This window comes from Vipera ursinii (assembly GCF_947247035.1).
Source record: "Vipera ursinii genome assembly, chromosome: 12".
In the NCBI taxonomy this organism is placed as follows: domain Eukaryota; kingdom Metazoa; phylum Chordata; class Lepidosauria; order Squamata; family Viperidae; genus Vipera; species Vipera ursinii.
This window is the reverse complement of record NC_139525.1, coordinates 15,065,186-15,087,874: the sequence shown is the minus strand read 5'-3', so window position 1 is coordinate 15,087,874 and position 22,689 is coordinate 15,065,186. Positions and strand designations below refer to the sequence as shown.

The following is a 22,689-nucleotide window of genomic DNA, read 5'->3' as shown; positions in this document are numbered from 1 at the left end:
TTGAGTTTTGATCACATGACCATGGGGACACTGCAATGGTCGTAAGCATGAAAAAATGGCATAAGTCACCTTTTTCGGTGCCGTTGTAACTTCAAGCAGTCAGTAACCCAATGGCTGAAACTGGAGAACTTCCTGTACTAAAATACGATGAAGCTTTATTGGACATGTAGTGTAGCCAACTCTTTTTATGGCTTACTTTTTTCTTTTGTTTCCTCCCTGCTCTGCTTTAACAATTTAATAAGGTAACACAACACCTCTCTTCAATAAAATAAAATGAAAGATTTCAGTGGAAATACGAAACAGGCCATTTGCGTACTTTCCTCTGCCAAGACCTCTTTGACTATAAAAAAGTGTGTGATTCGTGGCAGGCAAGGCTGCTTTATTATCTGATATAAATACAGTGGATACTGTACAATTTCTGACTGCACAGAGAATTTATTGGTGCCACGGGAAAGGTAAAAAAAGGACCAATTTCTCAGAGAACTGATCAGAAAGGCTTTTTAAAGGACAACAAAGCCTGTTAGCTGAGACTCTGAGGGACGTTGGTCAGGGGGTGGGGAAGAGTGAATGTGAGCATGTTGTGGGTATGGCACATTTGATACTTTACTGCAGAGGTCCCCAACCTTTGGGGCACCAGGCACCAGTTCTAGGTTTTTCCGCAGACCGGAGGGGTGCATGGTTTTGTGTGCTGCCTACATCTCATGGATGGGGCTTTGCTTGTTTGTGCGGTCCGGTTATTGGCATGCCATGGCCCGGTACTGGTGCACAGACCAGGGGTTGGGGACTCCTGCTTTACTGGATCAGATGGTGATGGAAGCACAACGAAGGTGTTATGAAAACATTGTTGGCGTGGTGTCTCAGTGGTTAGAGTGCAGTATTGGAGGCTAATTCTGCTGACTGCTATCACTGGAGGTTTTAAGAAGAGATTGGACAACCGTTTGTCCTAGATGGTATAAGGCTCTTGCCTTGAGCAAAGGGTTGGATTAAAAGACCTCTGAGGTCCCTATGATTCTGCGTCCTATGTAAAACACAACCAGAATTAGACCATGAGTAATTTCCATTTGTATTTTAAAGTGCTTCCTTTGATCTGGATAATTAGAAATCTGAAATGAATTATTCCTTGAGTAGTAGGCTTGCAGTGAAGAGGTCATTATGCCCAAGTCTTTTATTTTTTTTAACTACTGTGTTTATAAATATAAATTTGCAACAGACTGAAGGCAATTGTGCTTTGCTGAATTAAAGCCGTCTAAAATTGCCGTTGGGGTTTCTGCATTCGCTGTGTTAAGTGCAATTGAGTTCAAGAGGGGAGGCATTCATTTAAGATCAATTTTCTGCTGATCTGTAGCTTCAAACAGGAAGTCTTGGTTTGGCAGCTGGTATTAATTCTGTTCTCCTGTTTGTCACGTTCTTATTGATGTCAAGCCCTGCAAAGACAATGCAGTCCCAGGCTGCATTAACAGAGGGAAAATAATCAAGTTCACGTGAAGTCGGCTTGATCAGTTTGTAATGCCTTGGTGAGACCACACTTGGAATACTGCATCCAGTTTTGGTCCCCACATCATAAAGAAGATGTTGAGGTTCTAGAAAGAGTGCAGAGACTAGACAGTCACCTATCTGAGATGGTGTAGGTTCTCCTGCTTGAGCAGGGGGCTGGACTAGAAGACCTCCAGGGTCCCTTCCAGCTCGATTCTATTCTAATAAGAACAACAAGCTTGATTAGGGGAATGGAGGCTGAAACATATGAAGAACGATTGCAGGGACTGGACATGTCTAGTTTCATGAAGAGAAGGACTATGGGTGACATGACAGCATTTCAATAGCTGAGGGGCTTCCACAAAGAAGGGTGGGGGATCAAACTATTCTCCCAAGCACCTGAAGGCAGGACAAAAAGCAATGGATTGAAACTAATCAAAGAGAGCTTTAACAATGAAGAAATTTCCTGACAGTGAAAATTATTAACCAGTGGAACAGCCTGCCTCAAGAAGTTGTGGGTGCTCCATCATCACTGGAGGCTTTTAGAATGAGTTTGGACAACTATTTGTCTGAAATGATATAGGATCTCCTGCTTGAGCAGGGGGTTGGACTAAGAGATCTCCAAGGTCCCTTCCAACTCTGTTCTTCTGTTAAGTAAGAATTACACATTACAGTAAGATAGTTAATGCTAGTCTTGGGATACATACGCAGACTTGGAACCTTTTATCCATCCTTGATAGACTCACCTGAAATTCTTCTGCCTGCTTTCACTTCACTTGGGCAGTTGCAATTTGTAAAATAAGCAGACAACTGAGTCACTCTCGTCGTTGTTCTCATCCATTCCTTTCCCACCCTCCTCTCCACCCCTTACCATTATAGTAACACAATATTAAAAGCAACAGATTTAAATAAATTATTTCGATGACATATAAGGATGTGTTAGAATCTAAAGAAAAAATCTGAGCCCTCAGACTGCAGGTGTCAACGCTGCTAACATCGAATGTTCTTGCTTGGCAACAGATGAAGAAGTAGCCATTTCATATGTTAAACTTGTGTATTGCTTTAAGAGATTGAGTTTAAGGTTGGGAGGGGGGAAGAGGAGGATTGTATCTTCAAGGCCATCCGAAACTAAAAAAGACAAGACCTTGGCGGGTTTTCTAATGGAGGGGAAACTGATTCTTTAAATTAATTGGAGAAGATGATTAATGACAAAATTAGAAAGGTGGAGAATTGTGTTTTAATATATTGTGCAAGGGGCAGAGATTTCAGATTCCAGCTTCCTTTGAGCAAGCATTTGCCGGTGTATTAGGCTAATAAAGGACTTTTAAGGTAAACAATGCCTCAGAGTCACTTGAAAAGCCCATACATTAGAAACATGACAGCAGGACTGAGATTTTCTTTTGTTGGAATTCCCTTCCATAAGTGACGAATCTTGTTCACACAACGGAAATAGTTAGCTTTCTACAATTTTGAGGTCCTCTACGTGTGTGGATTTTCAGTCAGGCTCCAAAAAATGAAAAAAAAGACACAATGTTCCACACCTCTAGACAGACTCTTGCCAAACTAAAGCAAACTACTTGCATCATCAAGATATACTCTGATACATCTTCCTCTTAAACTATCTATATATCTTTCTCCTAATGATAGATAAACTTTGTCCTTGGTCCTCTGGAATGCAGCCCCTCCCCCCTGGAAATCCAGACTCCATTCCACACCTTCATTCTCAATGGTGGGCACCTGGCCGAGTCATTCTGAAAGAGGGTTCGCCTTTGGGGAGCCTCTGTTTCAGTTTATTTGATGAAATATTTGGAACTTCTATGACCCGAGGCCTTCTAGATATTAGATATACTACCCATGGACTTTTCAGCCAGGCAGATCAACAACATGGCCTGGTATGGAACATGAATGGGCAACCTGAGACTGAATAACCGCATGCAATCCTCAAATCCTGATTTTGCAGCTCTTGAATTCCTGCCTGACCAAAATAGAAAAGAAAGAAAGAAAGAAAGAAAGAAAGAAAGAAAGAAAGAAAGAAAGAAAGAAAGAAAGGAGGAAGGAAGGAAGGAAGGAAGGAAGGAAGGAAGGAAGGAAGGAAGGAAGGAAGGAAGGAAGGAAGGAAGGAAGGAAAAAAACATTATATAAGGTTTCCTGGCATTTTTAGGAAAGGACCACAAAAATATACAATTGTTAAAGCAGCAGTGACAAGATCTTTAAAAAAAAATTGAGAAAGAGCTACAATTTTCCCCAAAGACCCATTGCATATCCAAATTTAGCCTGGCACCAACTGAATGTGAGATTGAAGTTCTACCAAACCATTTTTGGAGTTGAATCAAGTGGTTTCATTTTGACCTTATCGATGCCATTTAGAGTTTGACCATTTATCCATTGCCTTTTCTATTTTCCTTTTCTTTAGGGATTCAAGTGAGTTTTTACTGGGTGTTATCCTTTAATTACATCTTCTCGTTATCCTCCTATGTTATTTGGCCACTGAAAATTGTGGTTCTTCTTTTGCCAATTATGATCTTTTGGTAGAATTGCACCTTTACAAGAAATGAGCTGGAGCAACTGAAATTGGTAAGTAAAAGCTGGATTTTTAATCCACTGCCTTTCAGATAGGTTACACTGACATCAGTAACGAAAGACTTCGCTTGTGACTTTATAAAAAAAGGACATCACTCAAGAAAGTTATGGTTCCACTCCCAATTAATTTCATTCAAGTCTGAAACAAGCAAAATAGGAAGTCAGATGGTCATTCCTTGTCTATTCAACAGGACTGAAAACTTTTAATCGCAAGAGTTCGAGTCATATTTTAATATTATGCAGACATGAAAACAGACCAGAATCCATAAACCTACTTTTAGGCTATGCTTGGTTTCAGTAAAATTCATCCGGATGAGCTTTTAAGACCATGTCTCTAGAGCAGGGTTTCCCAACCTTGGCAACTTCAAGATGCATGGACTTCAATTCCCAGAATTCCTCAGCCAGCCACACTGACTGAGGAATTCTGGGAATTGAAGTCCACAGTTAAAGTTGCCAAGGTTGGGAAACCTTGCTCTAGAGCAGGGGTAGGCAATCTTGGCTTTTTTATGACTCGTGGACTTCCACAATTCCTGAGCCAGCATGGCTCAGCTTGGAAACCTCTCCCTTTCCCCTCAGCATGACTGTTTCAGGAATTGTGGGAGATGAAGTCCACAAGTCATAAAAGAGCCAAGGTTGCCTACCCCTGCTCTAGAGTATTAAGAATCATTGACATGATCTCCTTTTAGGAATTGTCTTCTTGTTGCTGGAATTTAATGTCTTCCATAAACATGGGAGGGCAGCTACTTTCTCTGGGTCATCCATCTGGGGTACTTCACTTTGATGTCCTGCATTGGTCAGGTGAGAATTGATGGCCTCAAGAGAACCTTCCAAGTCTAGACCATGGGTCTCCAATCTTGGCAACCTGAAGACTGAGGAGTTCTAGAAGTTGAAATCCACAGGTCTTCGAAGTTGCCAGGTTTGGAGACATTCCCACCCCCACCCCCCCTTGCTTTAGAGCAGGGATCTTCAAACTCAGCCCTTTTATGACTCATGGACCTCAACTCCCAGAATTCCTCATCCAGCGTTGCCTGGCTGAGGAACTCTGGAAGTTGAAGTCCATGAGTCATAAAAGGGCCGAGTTTGAAGACCCCTGTTCTAGAGGATCATGGCTTACTTTTTATGCCGATGGAGTTCCTTCAGTATGAAAGAGAATACACTTTTTCAGATTATTATTTATTTAGTGTACGAGAACATGACAGAAGTAAACATATACGCACAATCCACATAGTTATATACAAAACGTCTATGGGGCACAGCAGGGGCCTCCTAACTGGATGCCCAACTCAGCTATCCAGGTGATCACCTCTGGTGTTCCTGCAGGTTTTCTAGGGAACCAGAGAACGCACCTTATCGTGGGCAATCTTGTGCAATATGTTTAACAATTTGCACAGGAGCACCACAATCGCAACAAGGGGAATCTTTCCATCCCCACTGATAGGAGGGCAGAGGCACTTCTTCCAGCATCACACCTAATTCTCTTCCATTTCCTCCGTACACAGCAAAGCAGGTCAAAACCAGGTGACCTTGGGAGAGATCACTAATGATCAGGACACAGGAAGGATCCTTCTTCTCTCGCGGGGGTTAAACTGGATAAATACGGGTCGTCCTCGAATTACGATCACAACTGAGCCCCAAATTTAGGTGGTTAAGTGAGAAATTTGTTAAGTGGGTTTTGCCCCACATTTTACGATCTGTCTGGCCACATTTGTTAAGCCAATCAGTGCAGTTCAGTTAGTAACCTGTTAAGTGAATCGGGCTTCACTGACTTCGCTTGTCAGGTTGCAAAAGGGCGTGACATAACCCCGGGACACTGCGACCGTCATAAATGGGAGTCAATTGTCAAGCATCCAAAGGTAAATCACGTGACCATGGGGATATCCCAATGGTCGTAAAGGTGAAAACTGGTCACGAATCGCTTTTTGCACTGCTGTTGTAACTTTGAACGGTCATTAAATGAACTGTCATTAAGTCGAGGACTACCATGCTGGCCTCTGGGATGCCAATCTTGTGGCAGGCTGTGCATCGTCCTTCCGAGTAGGAAGAGCCTCATTGTTTAGCATCTTTGACTGTAGCTGAACAAGAGCTTGTTGTCTTGCAATGTGGAATACTGTGATATGGTTAAGTACTGGTAACCATCACCCTGCCAACAAAAGTACGTATAGTCAAGGCTATGGTCTTCCCAGTTGCAATGTATGGCAGTGAAAGTTGGACCATAAGAAAGTCTGAGCGCCAAAGAATTGAGGCCTTTGAACTATGGTGCTGGAGAAGACTCCTGTGAGTCCCTTGGACTGCAAGGCGATCAAACCGGTCAGTCCTAGAGGAGATCAACCCTGACCGCTCTTTAGAAGGCCAGATCCTGAAGCTAAAACTCAAATACTTTGGCCACCTAATGAGAAGGAAGGACTCACTGGAGAAGAGCCTAATGCTGGGAAAGATCGAGGGCAAGAGAAGAAGGGGACGACAGAGAATGAGGTGGCTGGATGGAGTCACTGAAGCAGGAGGCGTGAGCTTAAATGGACTCCAGAAGATGGTAGAGGACAGGAAGGCCTGGAGGAATGTTGTCCATGGGAGTCGCGATCGGTCAGACACGATTTTGCAACTAACAACAACTGGTAACCAGCGCATAAGAGTGGGATGCAACGTGGCAGGGATGATACCCCTTGTCTGGCAAAGTCGAAATCTCAACCATTTGGGTGTGGACGCTGCTAAGCTACACACTGGAACAGCATTCAGCTGTGGAATACACCAAAGCCAAAGCTGTTATTCGTAGGGGGTCAACATCAGCGTCCTGGGATGTTTCAGCCAGTCTGTTGGGTAATTTTTGTGGCTTTCCCAATTTTGTAGCTGTTTTTTTCCAGGTGTTGCCGGAAGTTAGTGATTTGTCCAGGGACTTTGGAGTTATTACATTGTAAAATACGGTTCCGTAACTTCACTGAAGGCTGATAGTTCGTGTAGCTGTTGCTGAAGTGGCTACTTCTGTTTTTGCGAGGCTTGTTGGAGCCGGATGACTGCTTCAAAAAATGGCACCCTGACCAGCTTTCTAGGACAACTCGCCACTCTGGGAAACTCACTGCAGGACAATTCAGCGTAATGATTTAAAATAATGTATGAAATATTTTATTTTTTGTCATTTGCATTTCATTTTGTCCCTCGGTGGGTTATGAAAGACCTCTGCTTTTAAGAAGAAATTAGACAACCATTTGTCTGCAATGGTATATGGTTTCCTGCTTGAATGGGGGTTGGACTAGAAGGCCTTTAAGGTCCCTTCCAATTCTGTGATTCCTTTGGCATCCTTTCTTCAATTATTCTATTTCACATTTCTTTGATATTAGTGTAACTTTTGTCCCGGAGCAAGTTTGTCGTGGTGAGTTGTCCTAGACCAGGCGTAGGCAACCTCAGCTCTTTTATGACTCATGGACTTCAACTCCCAGAATTCCTGAGTCATGCTGAGCCGAGGTTGCCTACCCCTGTCCTAGAACCTGCTGGAGGCACCATTTTTTTAAGCAGTGATCCACCTTCTGGAGATCTTGTGAAAGGATCTGTATCACGGAAGTGGGCTCTTTGGGCTGTGTGATTGATATCATCGACCTAAATAAATTTCCGAGAAAGTTTCAGGCAGGTCATTGATGTAAAACTGAAAGCGTGGAACTAAAAAAAGAGGCAAACCAGCCAACATTTAGTTGGTGTTCCATAGTTCTGCAGTAATCCTGTTCTTCTGTTTCCCCTGTCCGACTCTAGGGGACGGTGCTGATCTCCGTTTCTTAGCCGAGGAAGCCAACGTTGTCCGAGAACACTTTTGTGGTCATAGGGCCGGCATGACTATACGCTGAGGTGCACAGAATGCTGTTACCTTCCTAGTGAAGCGGTACCTATTTATCTACTTGCATTTTCATGCTTTCAAACTTCCAGATGGGCAGGAGCTGGAGCAAGGAACAGGAGCTCACCCCATCGTGAGAAGCTTGGGTCTCAAACCCAGGCTGTCACTTTTCCAGCTGATAAGCTCAGCTTCTTTAACCGTTGAGCTATCGCGCCCCTCTAGTTATACCTAAGCACAAAACCAAATAAACATCACACATCCTGACATCTGTATGAAAAGACTCTTGAGCGCTGGCGACTGAATGGAAAAGTAGAGTCTTGGTACAAAAATACTGTCCTGATTAAAAAAATAAACAGGTCATGGGAACAGCGAGCCTTTGATCAGTTGAATAAAGAGGGGGCTTCAGGTCCATCTGCTAACGAAGCACGTGCTATTAAAGAGGAGACAAGCCACCCGTTGTGTTCTCCGCACAAAATGTCCTTCGCCGTCAGGGTGGCGTAGCCCCTGCGAGGGTGCGGCGTCCGAAGGGAGCACCGTCTTCACGTCTCCGCCGAAAGCAGCCTCTTCCTTGCCAGATTTGCTGAAAACCAGCGTCACTCACTCAACCGACGGCACGAGGGTGCTAACACGTGAAATGGAACAAAAGCTTAAGTCACACTCAGGTTTCACACGCCAACAAATGTGGATCATCCGGACGGGTCTACCACGAAAGAAGGAAAAGGTCTTCCGGGTTTGGGGTGGGGCGGGGTGGGGTGGCGGCTGGGCAAGACGGTTCTGCGGTCTTTTCATTCGTCTTGCTTCCTCTTGGGTTTCTTCGGATTACGAGACCGGCTTTTGGCTTTGCAGAGAGGGCAGATGGGAGCGTTCCGGTGGATCTGTTGGTGGCAGGAGAGGCACGCCTGGAAAGAAGAACAAAGTTGATCTGTTAGGACTGGGTGGGAGAGACCGTGACCCACTTTGCTTGGATTGGTCTTCCCCAACAGGGCTGTAGGAAGCAGAATTCCTAGAACAGGTATCTCCACAGTTGGCAACTTTAAGACTTGCTAGCTGGCTGAGGAATTCTGGGACTTGAAGTCCACAAGTCTTAAAAGTTGCCAAGTTTAGAGACCCCCTGCCAGTCAGTGGGATGGCAAAGACGCTCAGCTTGGGAAGACTGACCCAGACGGCTCAAGGTTGACTCAGCCTTCCATCCTTCCGAGGTAGGTAAAATGAGGACCCAGATTGTTGGGGGCAATTAAGCTGACTTTGTAATAATGCCGCTTGGGGAAAAATGTGTGAAAGCCCTAATAAGCAGGCATATACATAGAATGAAGGCTACTGCTAAGCTTGTAAGCCGCCCTGAGTCTTCGGAGAAGGGCGGGATATAAATGGAATTAAAATAAAATAAAAAATAAAAATATACAATAGTTTGTCCTGCCCATATTGGTGCGGGTGTGATTTTCTCCTTGACAGTTCCTTGGTTAGGCTAGTACTTAATTAAAGAATGACCTAATTAGGGAACTAGTTGCTTAGGGAGCTTTAGCTGTGCAGTCTTTGGTGCTCTCTTGAGTCTGGTTGATGGGTGGCAGACATTTCGTTACCCAGCTAGGGAACATCATCAGTGCTAGTGTGGGGGAGGTTTCCTCCATGCATAGGAGAATAACTGTTTGGGTTCAGACCATATATTCTTTACTGATAGTCTCTGAGTCAAGACAGAATCATAGAAGTTTCCTAGCCCTGTTTATAGGGCGGTTCAGTGGAATTTCTTTGAACGATCTGAAATATTTCTTCCCAGGCTGTTCACCACCTGGGCTGAGTTGCTGTTTCTAAGCCTTGGTGGAGCAGTGGGCTAATGCCTCCTTAAATAACACCAGCTGCCTGCAATTAGTGCAGGTTCGAGTCCCACCAGGCTCAAGGTTGACTCAGCCTTCCATCCTTCCGAGGTAGGTAAAATGAGGACCCAGATTGTTGGGGGCAATTAAGCTGACTTTGTAATAATGCCGCTTGGGGTGTGTGTGAAAGCCCTAATAAGCAGGCATATACATAGAATGAAGGCTACTGCTAAGCTTGTAAGCCGCCCTGAGTCTTCGGAGAAGGGCGGGATATAAATGGAATTAAAATAAATAAAATAAATAAATAAATAAGCTGGCAACGGGCATGCCTTCAGTCTTTTGATCATATGTGGCTCCCTCCCCTCCCTTCTCTTGGACGTCTTCTCCCCACAAACCGTCTGTGAAAAATTTTCCTATATCACGGTTCTAGAATTCAGAGATATGTTAGTAAAAATACGAAAAATCCCAAGTCACAGAACAGAACAGAACAGAACAGGGAAAAAAACAACCCACAAAACATTCATGATCCAAGGGGGAGAAACTCATTTTTGTTCCACAATTTGGGATCAAGTCTAAGAACCTGAAGATCGAGGTGAATAAAAGGTTGCTGTGGTTGAAATGGCTGGTTGCAGTCTCTCAGATTTGGGGCCACGCGGGAAAAAGGGAAACATCCCACAGTCTGTCTAGTTTTATAACTGAACCGACTAGACTTGTGTTTTTCAACCTGGGCTACTCGAAGAAGTGTGGACTTCAACTCCCAGAATTCCCCAGCCAGCCACGCTGGTTAGAGGATTCTGGGAACTGAAGTCCATACATCCTCAAGTGGCCCAGGTTGAAAAACAGTGATCTACACGCAAAAAAAAAAAAAATTAACCGCCGAAATTGTGCCTCCTTACCTTCATAGGAGGTGGCTGTTGTCTGAAAGTGGCTGTCTGCCTTGTATCCTGTTTCCGGGCCACCTGCAGCTGTTGTGCAGCTGCTGCCGCTGCAGCCAAGGATTCTGGGATTGGAGGTTCCTGTGGCTCCGTCTGCCATTCGGCTTTCTGCTTTTCAAAGTAACTAGACAGACCACAAAGCCAAAAAAACAACTATCAGGGCTGAGAGTTTCAGAAACGGGCCAGCTCTTTCATTTCACTTTCTACAGCAAATGAAATACGCTATCTCCAGGATATTGTAGTTTTCTCCCTGGAGCATCCTGTCTCCCTCTGTGAAATATGGTGCAATGATGGGGGGGGTGGGGAGTGGGGGGGGGTACAGTTACAGAAGTGGATCACCCAGAACAGCTAGATCCAGGTTTTGGTCTCAAAACGGGATGGGGTTGGGTTTTTTTTATAATTAGTTTTAACTTTTAATATGTATCAATTACTACGGGCATAGTTGTTTAATCACTTTTTAATTTTTGTATCCTGTTTTTTTATTATGTATTGCCCTGTTCACCGCCCTGAGTCCTTCGGGAGAAGGGCGGTATACAAATTAAATTATTAAATTAAATTAAATTATTAAAACAAAGGAGAATATTCGTAGCTCAGGATTGAAATGAGGGGTCCTTGGTGCTCTCTGAGCCTGATTGTTTTCTTGCAGACGTTTCCTTACGCAAACTAGGTAACACTGTTGGAGGAGGAGGAGGAGGAGGAGGAGGAGGAGGAGAAGAGAACTGGAGTTCTTGGTGCTGTCTGAACTTAGTTGTTTTCTTGCAGACTTTTCATTACCCAAATTCCCTCACTGCAAGAAGAGAATAAGGTTTGGGAGGAGGAGGAGGAGGAGGAGGAGGAGGAGGAGGAGGAGGAGGAGGAGGAGGAGGGGGAGGAGGAGGAGAACTGGGGTTCTTGGTGCTGTCTGAGCTTGGAAGTTTTCTTGCAGATGTCTCATTACCAAACTATCATCAGTGTGCTAGACAATCCATCATTGACTTTACCTACTTTGACAATGAAACATCTGCAAGGAAACAACCAAGCCCACACAGCACCAAAGACCTCTCATTTCCACCCTGAGCTACAAATATTCTCCTTTATCGGTACTCCCAACATATGCTTTCATGCATCCATGGACCTCTTCACTTTCCCCTCCTTTCTTCTCCCGGACCCAGAAGTGGTGGACTTTACAGCTTTCAGCTCAGTGGTCTTCTCAACTTACTCAAGAGAAAGTTTTTCTTCCTCTTCACACAAATCGGGCAACCTCTGCAAGCCCAGGGTCATCCGGAGAGCATCCACGTGTTCCTTGAGAGGCTTGTATTCCTCATGGAGACGGCGTGTTGACTCCAGGAGCTTGTTCAGGTCATTCTCGGACTGTTTGATTGTGTTCTCCATCTGGAAGAGAAGCAGGAGATCCAGATCCAGATCTCTCCCTCATCTCTTAATGGCTGGTCCCAATTCTCCAACTTGGGGGTCACTGAAGGCTGAATAAATAGCCGGGGTGTGCATATGTGATCGTGGTGGCCTCCCTCTAAAGCTAGGCTTTCTCTTCTCACGTAAAATATTCCAGAAACAGCAGGAAAACAGGGAAGAGGATGTATTTTATTGGGCACAGAACACAGAAAAAGAAGGATGTGGTTGAAAAACACACACACACCCAGCTTAGTGTGCATTAAACCTGCAGCCTCCAGAGTTTTCAGCCAGCCTCAGTAGATTGGCAGGAAAATCTGGAGAACACAGCAGGGTCACCTTGAGAATATAGGTAATCCTCAACTTAAACGTAAAGGTAAAGGTAAAGGTTCCCCCGCACATGCGTGCTAGTCGTTTCCGACTCTAGGGGCCGGTGCTCATCTCCGTTTCAAAGCCAAAGAGCCAGCACTTGTCCGAGGACATCTCCGTGGTCATGTGGCCAGCATGACTAGACGCCAAAGGCGCACGGAGCGCTGTTACCTTCCCACCGTGGTGGTCCCTATTTTTCTACCTGCATTTTTACGTGCTTTCGAACTGCTAGGTTGGCAGAAGCTGGGATGAGTAACAGGCGCTCACTCTGTTACGCGGCACTCGGGATTCGACCCGCCAAACTGCCGACCTTCTGATCGACAAGCTCAGCGTCCTAACCCACTGAGCCACCACGTCCCTTAATCCTCAACTTACAACAGTTCATTTAGTGACCATTCAAAGTTACAATGGCACTGAAAAAAAGTGATTTATGATTGTATTTCACACATACACCCATTGCAGCATCCCCATGGTTACGTGATCAAGGAGCTGTGGTGTTAGTGGTTAGAATGCAGTATTGCAAGCTAACTCTGCCCACAGCCAGGAGTTCGATCCTGACCGGCTCAAGGTTGACTCAGCCTTCCCTCCTTCCAAGGTGGGTAAAACAAGGAGACAGATTGTTGGGGGCAACAGGCTGACTCTGTAAACCGCTTAGAGAGGGCTGCAAAGCACTGCGAAGCGGTATATAAGTCTTAAATGTGCTATTACTATCGCCACTGATCAAAACTCAAGACGCTTGGTAACTGGTTCATCTTTATGACGGCTGCAGTGTCCTGAGGTCATGTGATCCCCTTTTGTGACCTTCTGACCAACAAAGCTAACGGGGAAGCCAGATGCACTCAAAGCATAGTATTAAATGTATTAACTAACTGCAGTGATTCACCTAACCATTGAGGCAAGAAAGGTCATAAAACGGGGCAAAATTCACTTAACATCTGTCATCGCTTAACACCAGAAATTTGGGGCTAAGTTGCGGTCGTAAATCAAGGAACACATTGCATAAGAATGAATAGCAACCATTTTGGAAGACGAGGCTTTAGATCCTCAAGTCTTTCTCCCTTTGCCCATTGATTAAGGTAACTGAGATTCCGCCTGGCTGCATTAGCAGCCAGAAAGTTGCAACGGGGATTGTTGGGGGCAATAAGCTGACTTTGTAATAATGCCGCTTGGCGGGGCCCGAAAGCCCTAATAAGCAGGCATATACATAGAATGAAGGCTACTGCTAAGCACATTGGTTTGTGCTTAAATTGTAAGCCGCCCTGAGTCTTCGGAGAAGGGCGGGATATAAATGGGATTAAAATAAAATAAAAATAAAATAAATCTCTCTCCGTCCCTCCACTCACAACATTGATGTCGGCATGGATGAGTCTCAGTTCCTCCACGTGGGCCATCTTTTCCTGCAGCAAGAGATCCATCTCCTGCTTGTATTCCTTCAGGTGCCTCTCCTCGGATTCCAGCGCCTCAAATTCTGCCTTCAAGCGAGCTTTGATCTTTTCCATCTGCAGTGTTTTATTTCTGGGGAAAGGGGAGGTGGGGAGAAATGGAGAAGACAGAGAAGCTGGGTTGCCAGGAGGCATTTGATCCTTCCTCACGGCAGACAGGAGAGTCTGGCCACGAGAGAGAGAAAGGGAAGATTTAGCTCCCGAACCAAGGGCTCTGCACGGTGCGGTTGTGACGTCAAGATGGGCATTGCGATGATGGACGAAAGCTCTACTTATTTGCAACCTACCATGTTGACTGTCTATGGCAGGGGTAGGCAACCTCGGCTCTTTTATGACTCATGGACTTCAACTCCCAGAATTCCTGAGTCAGCATAGCTGACTCAGGAATCCTGGGAGTTGAAGTCCATGAGTCATAAAAGAGCCGAGGTTGCCTACCCCTGGTCTATGGAGATTCTCAGTCATCCAGGTTGTCCTAAAGGTGCTTTTTCATGAGGCAGCAGGACTTCCTTGGTTTTTCTTTGAAGACGTTTCGCTTCTCATCCAAGACGCTTCTTCGGCTCTGACTGGATGGTGGGGAATGGAAGAGAATAAAAGAAGGCAAATGAGCAGCCGTCTGCAAGGAGGATAAATCCTTCCGTTCCTCACCATCCAGTCGGAGCTGAAGAAACTTCTTGGATGAGAAGTGAAAAATATTCAAAGAGAAACAAGGAAGCCCAGTTGCCTCTTGAAAAAACACGTTTGGGACAACCATGTTGACTTGTTTTGGCCACATCTCTGTTCAGCTCACGATTGCTGGCATTTTGCAGCTTAGATTTTGTGCAAAAGCAGCACAAATGAGGTTTGTCCATTATGCTATGGTTAAACCATCCATGGTTTAGAGCAGACATGTCAAAAACGCGATGCCACGTGATGCCACGCAACGTGTCGGGACAGTTTTGCCATTGCCAGCAATGGGGTGAGCGTGGCTTCTGCGTGATGCATCCGGCCCGCGGGCTGGCAGTTTGACACCCCTAGTTTAGAGCAATGTGTGACCCCCACTAAACAGATCGTATTAAGTTATTCATTTAATTTGCTTGGGTTTTGGCTTACCAGGTGGTGCAAACTCCACCGCCATTGGAAGAAACATGGTTTATAATTTGGCGGAATATGCGGATTCTGCCACACAGTGTGTCTTAATATGATGTGTGGATTCAGAATTAAAGCCAAAGGGTGCCTCAGAGCTTAGTCTGGAAGTCAACATTCCGAACTAGAATCCAAACACCTCAAAATCTCTTAAATCTTTTTGCATCCCAACAAGTTCAATTTAAAAGAACTTTTCTGTTGTATTACAGAGCATCAGAAAGCTTCCTGATCTACTTACTACAGGCAGTTCTTGACTTACGAACACAGTCGAGCCCCAAATTTATGCTGCTAAGTGAGACAGTGGTTAAGTGAGTTTTGCCCCATTTTACGACCTTTTCTGCCACAGTTGTTAAGTGAATCACTGCAGCCGTTCACTTAGTAACCCGGTCGTTAAGTGAATCTGGCTTCCCCCTTGACTTTGCTTGTCAGAAGGTCACAAAAGGGGATCATGTGATCCTAGGGCACTGCAACCATCATAAATGTGAGTCAGTTGTCAAGTGCCTGAATTCTGATCGCGTGACCATGGGGATGCTGTAATGGTTGTTAAGTGTGAAAAATGGTCATAAGTCACTTTTTTTCATTGTCGTTGTAAGTTGAGGACTACCTGGAATAGAATACAGTAAGGGTTTCTCTTGAGTAAACCCACATCTTGTCCATCAGGAAATCAACAAATTTCCTCCCAGATACAGGTCCAAATGGAACTCATCAAAGGATCAAAGTTACAACGGCACTTAAAAAAAGAGACTTATGACCGTTTTTCACACTTATGACTGTTGCAGCATCTCCATGGTCATGTGATCGAAATTTGGAGGCTTGGCAACTGACTCGTATTTATGATGGTTGCAGTGTCCTGGGTGGGCTCATGTGATCCCTTTTTGCAGCCTTCCAACAAGCAAAGCGAACGGAGAAGCTGGATTCGCTTAATAACCGTGCTACTAATTTGACAACTGTCGTGATTCAATTAACCACTATGGCAGGGGTAGGCAACCTTGGCTCTTTTATGACTCGTGGACTTCAACTCCCAGAATTCCTGAGCCAGCCATGCTGAGGAGAAATGGAGAGTTTCCGTGCTGAGCCATGCTGGCTCAGGAATTCTGGGAGTTGAAGTCCACGAGTCATAAACGAGCCAAGGTTGCCTATCCCTGCACTATGCAAGAAAGGTCATAAAATGGGGCAAAACTCACTTAACAAATGCCTCACTTAGCAACAGAAATTTGGGGCTCCATTGTAGCCATAAGCCATAGCACTTCCTTGTCAAGCCTCAAATGACCTGAAGTCTCCTTCCACAATTCTGCTGTGTTCTTCCACAATTTTGGAGCGCATGTGTTCCCTGACTGGTTTCCCCAGCAGCTCTTTGCCGGGGGTCTTAAGCTCTGTACCTTCCCTGCTCCGTTCACAAACACTGTCCCCCCCCCCCCGTCTATGGAGATTCTCAGTCATCCAAGTCCTGGTTGTCCCAAAGTTGCTCTCTTTCCAAAGGCAACTGGGTTTTCTTGTTTTGCTTTGAAGACCTTTTGCTTCTCATCCGAGAAGCTTCTTCCGTTCTGACCGAATGGTGGAGAATGGAAGGATTTATACTCCTTGCAGTCATCTGGTTCTTAGCACTCTTTCTAGGTTTTATCTGTGCCCTTGAGGGTTTTATTTTTTGCACCACTCAGGTGACGCTGAGGACACAGGTCAACCTCCCAATGGCCTCAAGGGCTCTCTGAAAGGGCGCAAATGGCCAGCTTTGTCTGCAAGCAGCACAAATCCTTCCACTCCCCACCCTCTCTCTAGTCAAGAGTTGAAGAAGCTTCTGGGATGAGAAGCCAAACGTCTTCAAGCCAAACAAGGAAGTCCAGTTAGGAAAGGAAGCACCTCTGGGGCCCAGACCCCTCGCTTAACCGGCACCCTGTTAGCTCCGTGTCTCTGCAAGATCTTCAAGGTCCCTTCCAGCCCCTATGGTCGTAGGAAACCCAGCCGGGGCAGCTCACTCGATGGGTTGCCAGTCCTTTCCCCTCACCCCCCACCCCGCTCCCCCAAACCCGGATTCTTCCAAGAAACGAGAATTTTGCAACCGAGTGTGTTTTGTGCAATAATAATAATAATAATAATAATAATAATAATAATAATAATAATAATAATAACAACAACAACAACAATAACAATAATAATGATAAAGAGCCTTGGTGGAGCAGTGGGCTAATGCCTCCTTAAGTAACCCCAGCTGCCTGCAATTAGCGCAGGTTCGAGTCCCACCAGGCACAAGGTTGACTCAGCCTTCCATCCTTCCGAGGTAGGTAAAATGAGGACCCAGATTGTTGGGGGCAATTAAGCTGACTTTGTAATAATGCCGCTTGGGGTGTGTGTGTGAAAGCCCTTAATAAGCAGGCATAGACATAGAATGAAGGCTACTGCTACGTTTGTAAGCCGCCCTGAGTCTTCGGAGAAGGGCGGGATATAAATGGAATTAAAAATAAATAAATAAAATAAATAACAACAATAACAACAACAACAACAACAACAATAATAATAATAATAATAATAATAATAATAATAACAACAACAATAATAATAATAATAAGGAACGCTGGGCATGGGAAATCCAGGTGTATTCCTGGGAATGGAGGAAGAAGAGATCCTTGGCTGGATGGGAGAATCTTCCCCCTCCCCAATCCGGGGGGGGGGTCCTTTCTCTTGCATAACCCCCCACCCACCCACCCAGCCTCCTCCCCGCGAAAATGGCCCCAAAGGAAAGGGGCCAAGCGATGCATCCTTCCGTTGACCCTCTCTGCACTCCCCCCCACCCCGCTTACCTGATCTCTTTGATGCTTTCCAGTTTGCACATGATCTCCTGCTCATCAGCCATGCTGCGGCGCTCACAATGCCAGCCTTGCCCCCCCCCCCCAGCCGCGCGGAAGATGCAAAAAGCCCGGCGGGGGCAAAAAGGGTGGACGGAGGGAGATGCCAAGACAATAGACCCCCGATGCACTGCCCGCGCGGGGCTCCTGGGCGCGGACGGCAGCTGCGGAGAGCAAAACCTCTCGGGACTTGCAGTTCCAGCCGCTGTAGCCGGCCAGGCTCCCGCGGGCAGTCGGGACTACATTTCCCGCCATGCAAAGCGCGCGGCTCCTGCCAGCTGTCTTCCGGCAACTATTCCTTTTCTTTTTTTTTTGGCAGCTGAATCAGAATCGAGCTGGAAGGGACCTTGGAGGTCTTCTAGTCCAGCCCCCTGTTCAAGCAGGGGAGCCTATACCATTTCTGACAAGAGGCTGTCCAGTCTCTTCTTGAAAACCTCCAGTGATGGAGCACTTACATCTTCTTGTGGCCAGCCGTTCCACTGTTTGATTGTCCTCCCTGTTAGGAAGTTTCTCCTTAATTCTAGCTTGCTTCTCTCCTTGATTAGTTTCCATCCATTGTTTCTTGTCCTGCCCTCTGGTGATTTGGAGAATAGTTTGACCCCCTCTTTTTTGTGGCAGCCCCTCAAATACTGGAATCCGGCTATCCTGTCCTCCCTCGTCCTTCTTTTCTCTAGACTGGCCAGACCCAAATCCTGCAATCGTTCTTCATATGTATTAGTCTCCGGGCCTTTAATCATCTTAGTTGCTCTTTTTTTTGCATTTTTTCCCTAAGTCTAAATGTCTTTTTTGTAATATGGTGACTAAAATTGGATGCAGTATTCAAGGGGTGGTCTGTCCTGTTTCATTTTGCATTTGTGCAGATGAGGGTGGCAGGTCGGTGCCAGAGGGGAAGAGGCTTTCCTGCCAAGCATTATTAGAGGCGAAGGAGAGAGGGGAAAAAAAATAGCATAGATAGATAACCTTTATTGTCATTTTTTTTTACTGTGGGCACAATGACACACATTAAAAATGAAATTTAGTTGCTTGCTCTCAAAGTGTACACATGCATAACACACATTTAAACATACTATATACAACATATGTATAGGCCTACACCCATACATGTAGGGATGCGGTGGCTCAGTGGGTTAGGATGCTGAGCTTGTCGATCAGAAGGTTGGCAGTTTGGTGGGTCGAATCCCGAGTGCCGCGTAACAGAGTGAGCGCCTGTTCCTCGTCCCAGCTTCTGCCAACCTAGCAGTTCGAAAGCACGTAAAATGCAAGTAGAAAAATAGGGACCACTATGGTGGGAAGGTAAACGGAGATGAGCACCGGCCCCTAGAGTCGGAAACGACTAGCACGCATGTGCGGGGGAACCTTTACCTTTACCTTTTTAAGGTAGCTTCCATAACATTCTCTAGTATAAATAGGACGGTTATTTTGAAATGGATGAAGCAGCCACGACCCAGAAATTGGAACAGAAAATATAAATTTGGGGGGTGGGGAGAGAATAAGCTCCCTGAAATCAGTTATATTTGATCCACCTGAGCATTGCTGCCATGATCCTGGATGTTCTTTTTTTAGGAAACTTTTCCGTAGGATGGATTCAGCATGGAACAATCCCTGTGGTAAAGGATTCATGGATTTTTCAAACAAGGCTCCGTCCTCATTGATCAGGACAGGTGAAGAATTGCCTTTGGAGGTATTCAGGATGGAGAAATGGCAGGTGATGGAGAACTTACATATCTCTGCATAGGTCCCTTTGGAAGTTCCTGAACTCATTCACAAGAAATGTTGTCCCCACCCCACCCCGCCTCCTCCCTGCCCATAGGTTAATATAGTTAGCAATATGTTAGTAGGCCTGCATTGACTTTCAAAGATTTTGTTGATTGGACCCAGTATCCACAAAGTCCTTCAAAAGTCCAAAAGGATCTGATCAGATCCCCTAAATCAGGGGTGTCCAGGCTTGGCAACTTTAAGACCTGTGGACTTTAGTTCCCAGGATTCCCCAGCCAGCATGATTGGCTAGGGAATTCTGGGAGTTGAAAAGTCCCCAAGTCTTAAAGTTGGATAGCTCTGCCACGCGTGTGCGGGGGAACCTTTACCTTTTACCTTTACACCCTTACATATAAGTAACATAGAACTATTAATCATAGTCCATCTTGAATACATAACGGAAGAAGGAAGCTTGAGAGTTCACAAGCTTGATACTGTTCGGAACAAAACAGACTGAATCTGGATGTTCTGCTTCGGATACCATGAACGTCCCCCTCCTCACCTGAAGCCTTGTTAAGGACACACCAGAACAGTTGTGGATTTAGAGCAGACAGTTTCCATAACAAAGGGAACCTGTTGATATGGATTACCTAAGACGTTGGGGGTTTGGCTGGGAAAACGATTGTTTAAGCCCATGAATTGGTGCTGAAACCTCAGAGTTCATTTTGCTCCGACATAACCAAGCTGTGTGTTCAACAAACAGTAAGATTTTCAGAAATGGAAGGAACCTGGAGTTTTATTTGGATTCTTGAGCTAGATGTTGACAGACCATCTGTAGCCAGATCTCTGGAAAATGAAATAATAAAAAAAGACTGTTATTAAGTTGACAGACCAAACCATTGCAGATTTTTTTTTTTGACACCGATGAATGGGCAGAGAAAAGCTTTCTGTGTCATCAAATGATTCAATGCTGTGCGAATAACCGTCTCCAGAATGACAGGGAAAGTGCCATTAAACTGAGTGAGGCTCCCGAGTTTCTGTCGTGGGTTAAGCAGAAATTGAGTCAGTTTCAAAGCTGTATGTTTGGAGTAGGTGTGTTCTCTCTGGGAATGATTTAATTCTAGAAAATAAATGGGATGCTTTTAGAGGAACTGAGAATCCAGTTGCTAAGGCTTTGGAAGAGCGAAAGAGGCAGATTGGAGAACTGAAAAAAGCTCGGGCAGAATGAGTGGCAGATGGAGATGAAATATGTTCACTTTCTGCAACAGCAATAGGTTTTGCTCATTACAGCTCCTCGACTTTTGACAACGGAGCCCAAAATTTCAGTTGCTAAGCAAAAGAGTTGAATTTTTGCCCCGTCTTATGACCTTTTGTTTGTCACAGTTGTTAAGTGAATCACCACAGTTGTTAAGTTAGTAATGTGGTTGTTAAGTGAATCCGGCTTCCCTGTTGACTGTATTTGTCAGAAGGTTGCAAAAGGGGATCACAGGATCACAGGACGCTGCAACCGTCATAAGTACATGCTGGCTGCCAGGTGTCTGAATTTTGATTACATGATCACAGGAAAATGTAGATGGGGGATTTCTGGCCAGAGGGGAAGCAAGTGCTGTCTCAAATCCCATCATGTCACCAGTGCAATGATGCAAAATGTCATGTGTGCAGTGACACTTGCAAAATCTTTGTGGTTTCTACCTCACCTACTCAAACATGCACATTAAAAAAACAATGCAGGGTATTAAAGAATTGATTCTCGTGAAGGCGGAAGAAGGATCATAAAACAACTGATTCATTTTATGGTTTCAGGGACAGCCAGTACAGGCCAAGGTACAAAAACAAAACAAAACACAACACCTGGTATTTCCATGATATTCCCTTAGATTCCTGTAGTGTTTTTCCCCCCATTAAATCGTGTTCAATTCTTGGAAATGGCTCAAATAAATCTTTGCATTTTTTTCTTGTCAAGGTTTTTCAGAAGTGGCTTGCCACTGCCTCCTTCTTAGGGCTGAGAGAATATGACTGGCTCAAGGTCACTAGGCTGGCTTTGTGCCTAAGGTAGGACTAGAACTCAGTCTCCTGTTTTCTGGCCCCGTGCCTTAAAGACTAAACCAAACTGACTGTCCATAGTAGTTTACATCCAGTCAATAAACTTACCTCGTTTTTCTAGTTAATAGGAATCTTTTCTCTGTTCTCTTCATATTTTTGTTTCTTTGCCTCATCTAATAGCAGGGTAAGTATTTATTTCCCAGGGATTTTTATTTTTATTTTTGCATTGTTCAATAGCTTGTCCCATCTGTGCCGTTAGTAAAATACAACAAGACATACACAACAAATTTAAAGTAGTCAATGATTAACCTTGAATGGTTTGTGGCTTTCAATCGATCTGATTTGAATCTGCTTCCCTGGCAATTTTCAGTCAGGTAAAACATTTGAATAGATAACTCTACTGTATTGCATAAAAATGTATAGGGTAATACATGGATCATTAATCTTGATGTGTGGCTGGTTGCTAGGTTCTGTCGTGTAGCTGGTGATTTCTATCAGCATTTCCATCCCCAGTGGGGTGGTTATCACATGTATTGATAGGTGGACCTGCTTTATAAATCGGATTTCCAGTGTATTTCAGAGCATTTGTGCATTTACAATAATAAACAAATGTAAAAAATAAAAAGGCAAATGTGTCAAACCTTCGTTTGGTTAGTCTCTGTAATCAGTACAGACAGTCCTTGACTTATGACCGTAATGAAACCTACCCGTGGTCATAAAGTGACCATCCAAGTGACCGACCAGATTTTACAACTTTTTTTGCAGCAGCAGCAGTCGTAATGCAAACACTGCATTTGTTAAGTGAATCCACTATTCGCTATGGCAGGGCTTTTCAATCAGTGGTACGGGTACCACCTGTGGTACATTAGCACCTAGCAGGTGGTACGTGACCATCCTAGACAAGTGGTAGCGGGGGAGGGGAATGAGCTGAACCGGTGGTAGCACACAGAAGCCTGAGCGAGAGATGGCTGGAGCTGCAGGACTGTCAGGGCCCAGCGGAAGTGCCAGGTTCCAGCTGGAGCTTGGCGCTGATCCCGGTGCTTCTGCTGAGCCCAGAAGAAGCGCCGATCAGCTGGAATGTTGCAGCATCTCCAGGGTCTTGTGATTTACATTCAGATGCTTGGCAACCGATTCATATTTATGATGGTCACAGTGTCTCAGGGTCATGTGAAGTGA

General features: G+C 45.0%; 1 protein-coding gene across 1 annotated transcript; it reads right to left on the bottom strand.

Moving 5' to 3' along the window:
• Positions 1-6,638: 6,638 nt before the first annotated feature.
• Positions 6,639-18,083, bottom strand: ZC4H2 (zinc finger C4H2-type containing). Its single transcript, XM_083372363.1, has 5 exons — positions 17,731-18,083; positions 13,715-13,886; positions 11,815-11,987; positions 10,578-10,740; positions 6,639-8,769 (listed from the first exon to the last, which is right to left on the bottom strand). Exons 1-5 carry the CDS (start codon positions 17,781-17,783, stop codon positions 8,656-8,658), a joined length of 675 nt encoding a protein of 224 aa, XP_083228489.1. The 5' UTR covers positions 17,784-18,083; the 3' UTR covers positions 6,639-8,655.
• Between the last annotated feature and the right edge of the window lie 4,606 nt (positions 18,084-22,689).

Bases quoted from the DNA above. Each gene is read 5' to 3' on its own strand.
- ZC4H2 (XM_083372363.1), bottom strand. From the start codon at position 17,783: ATGGCTGATGAGCAGGAGATCATGTGCAAACTGGAAAGCATCAAAGAG. The intron at 13,887-17,730 runs GTAAGCGGGGTG...CCCTTTCCCCAG, and splicing joins GAAAGCATCAAAGAGATCAG to AAATAAAACACTGCAGATGG. The intron at 8,770-10,577 runs GTAAGGAGGCAC...TCTTCTTTCCAG, and splicing joins AACAGCCACCTCCTATGAAG to GCGTGCCTCTCCTGCCACCA.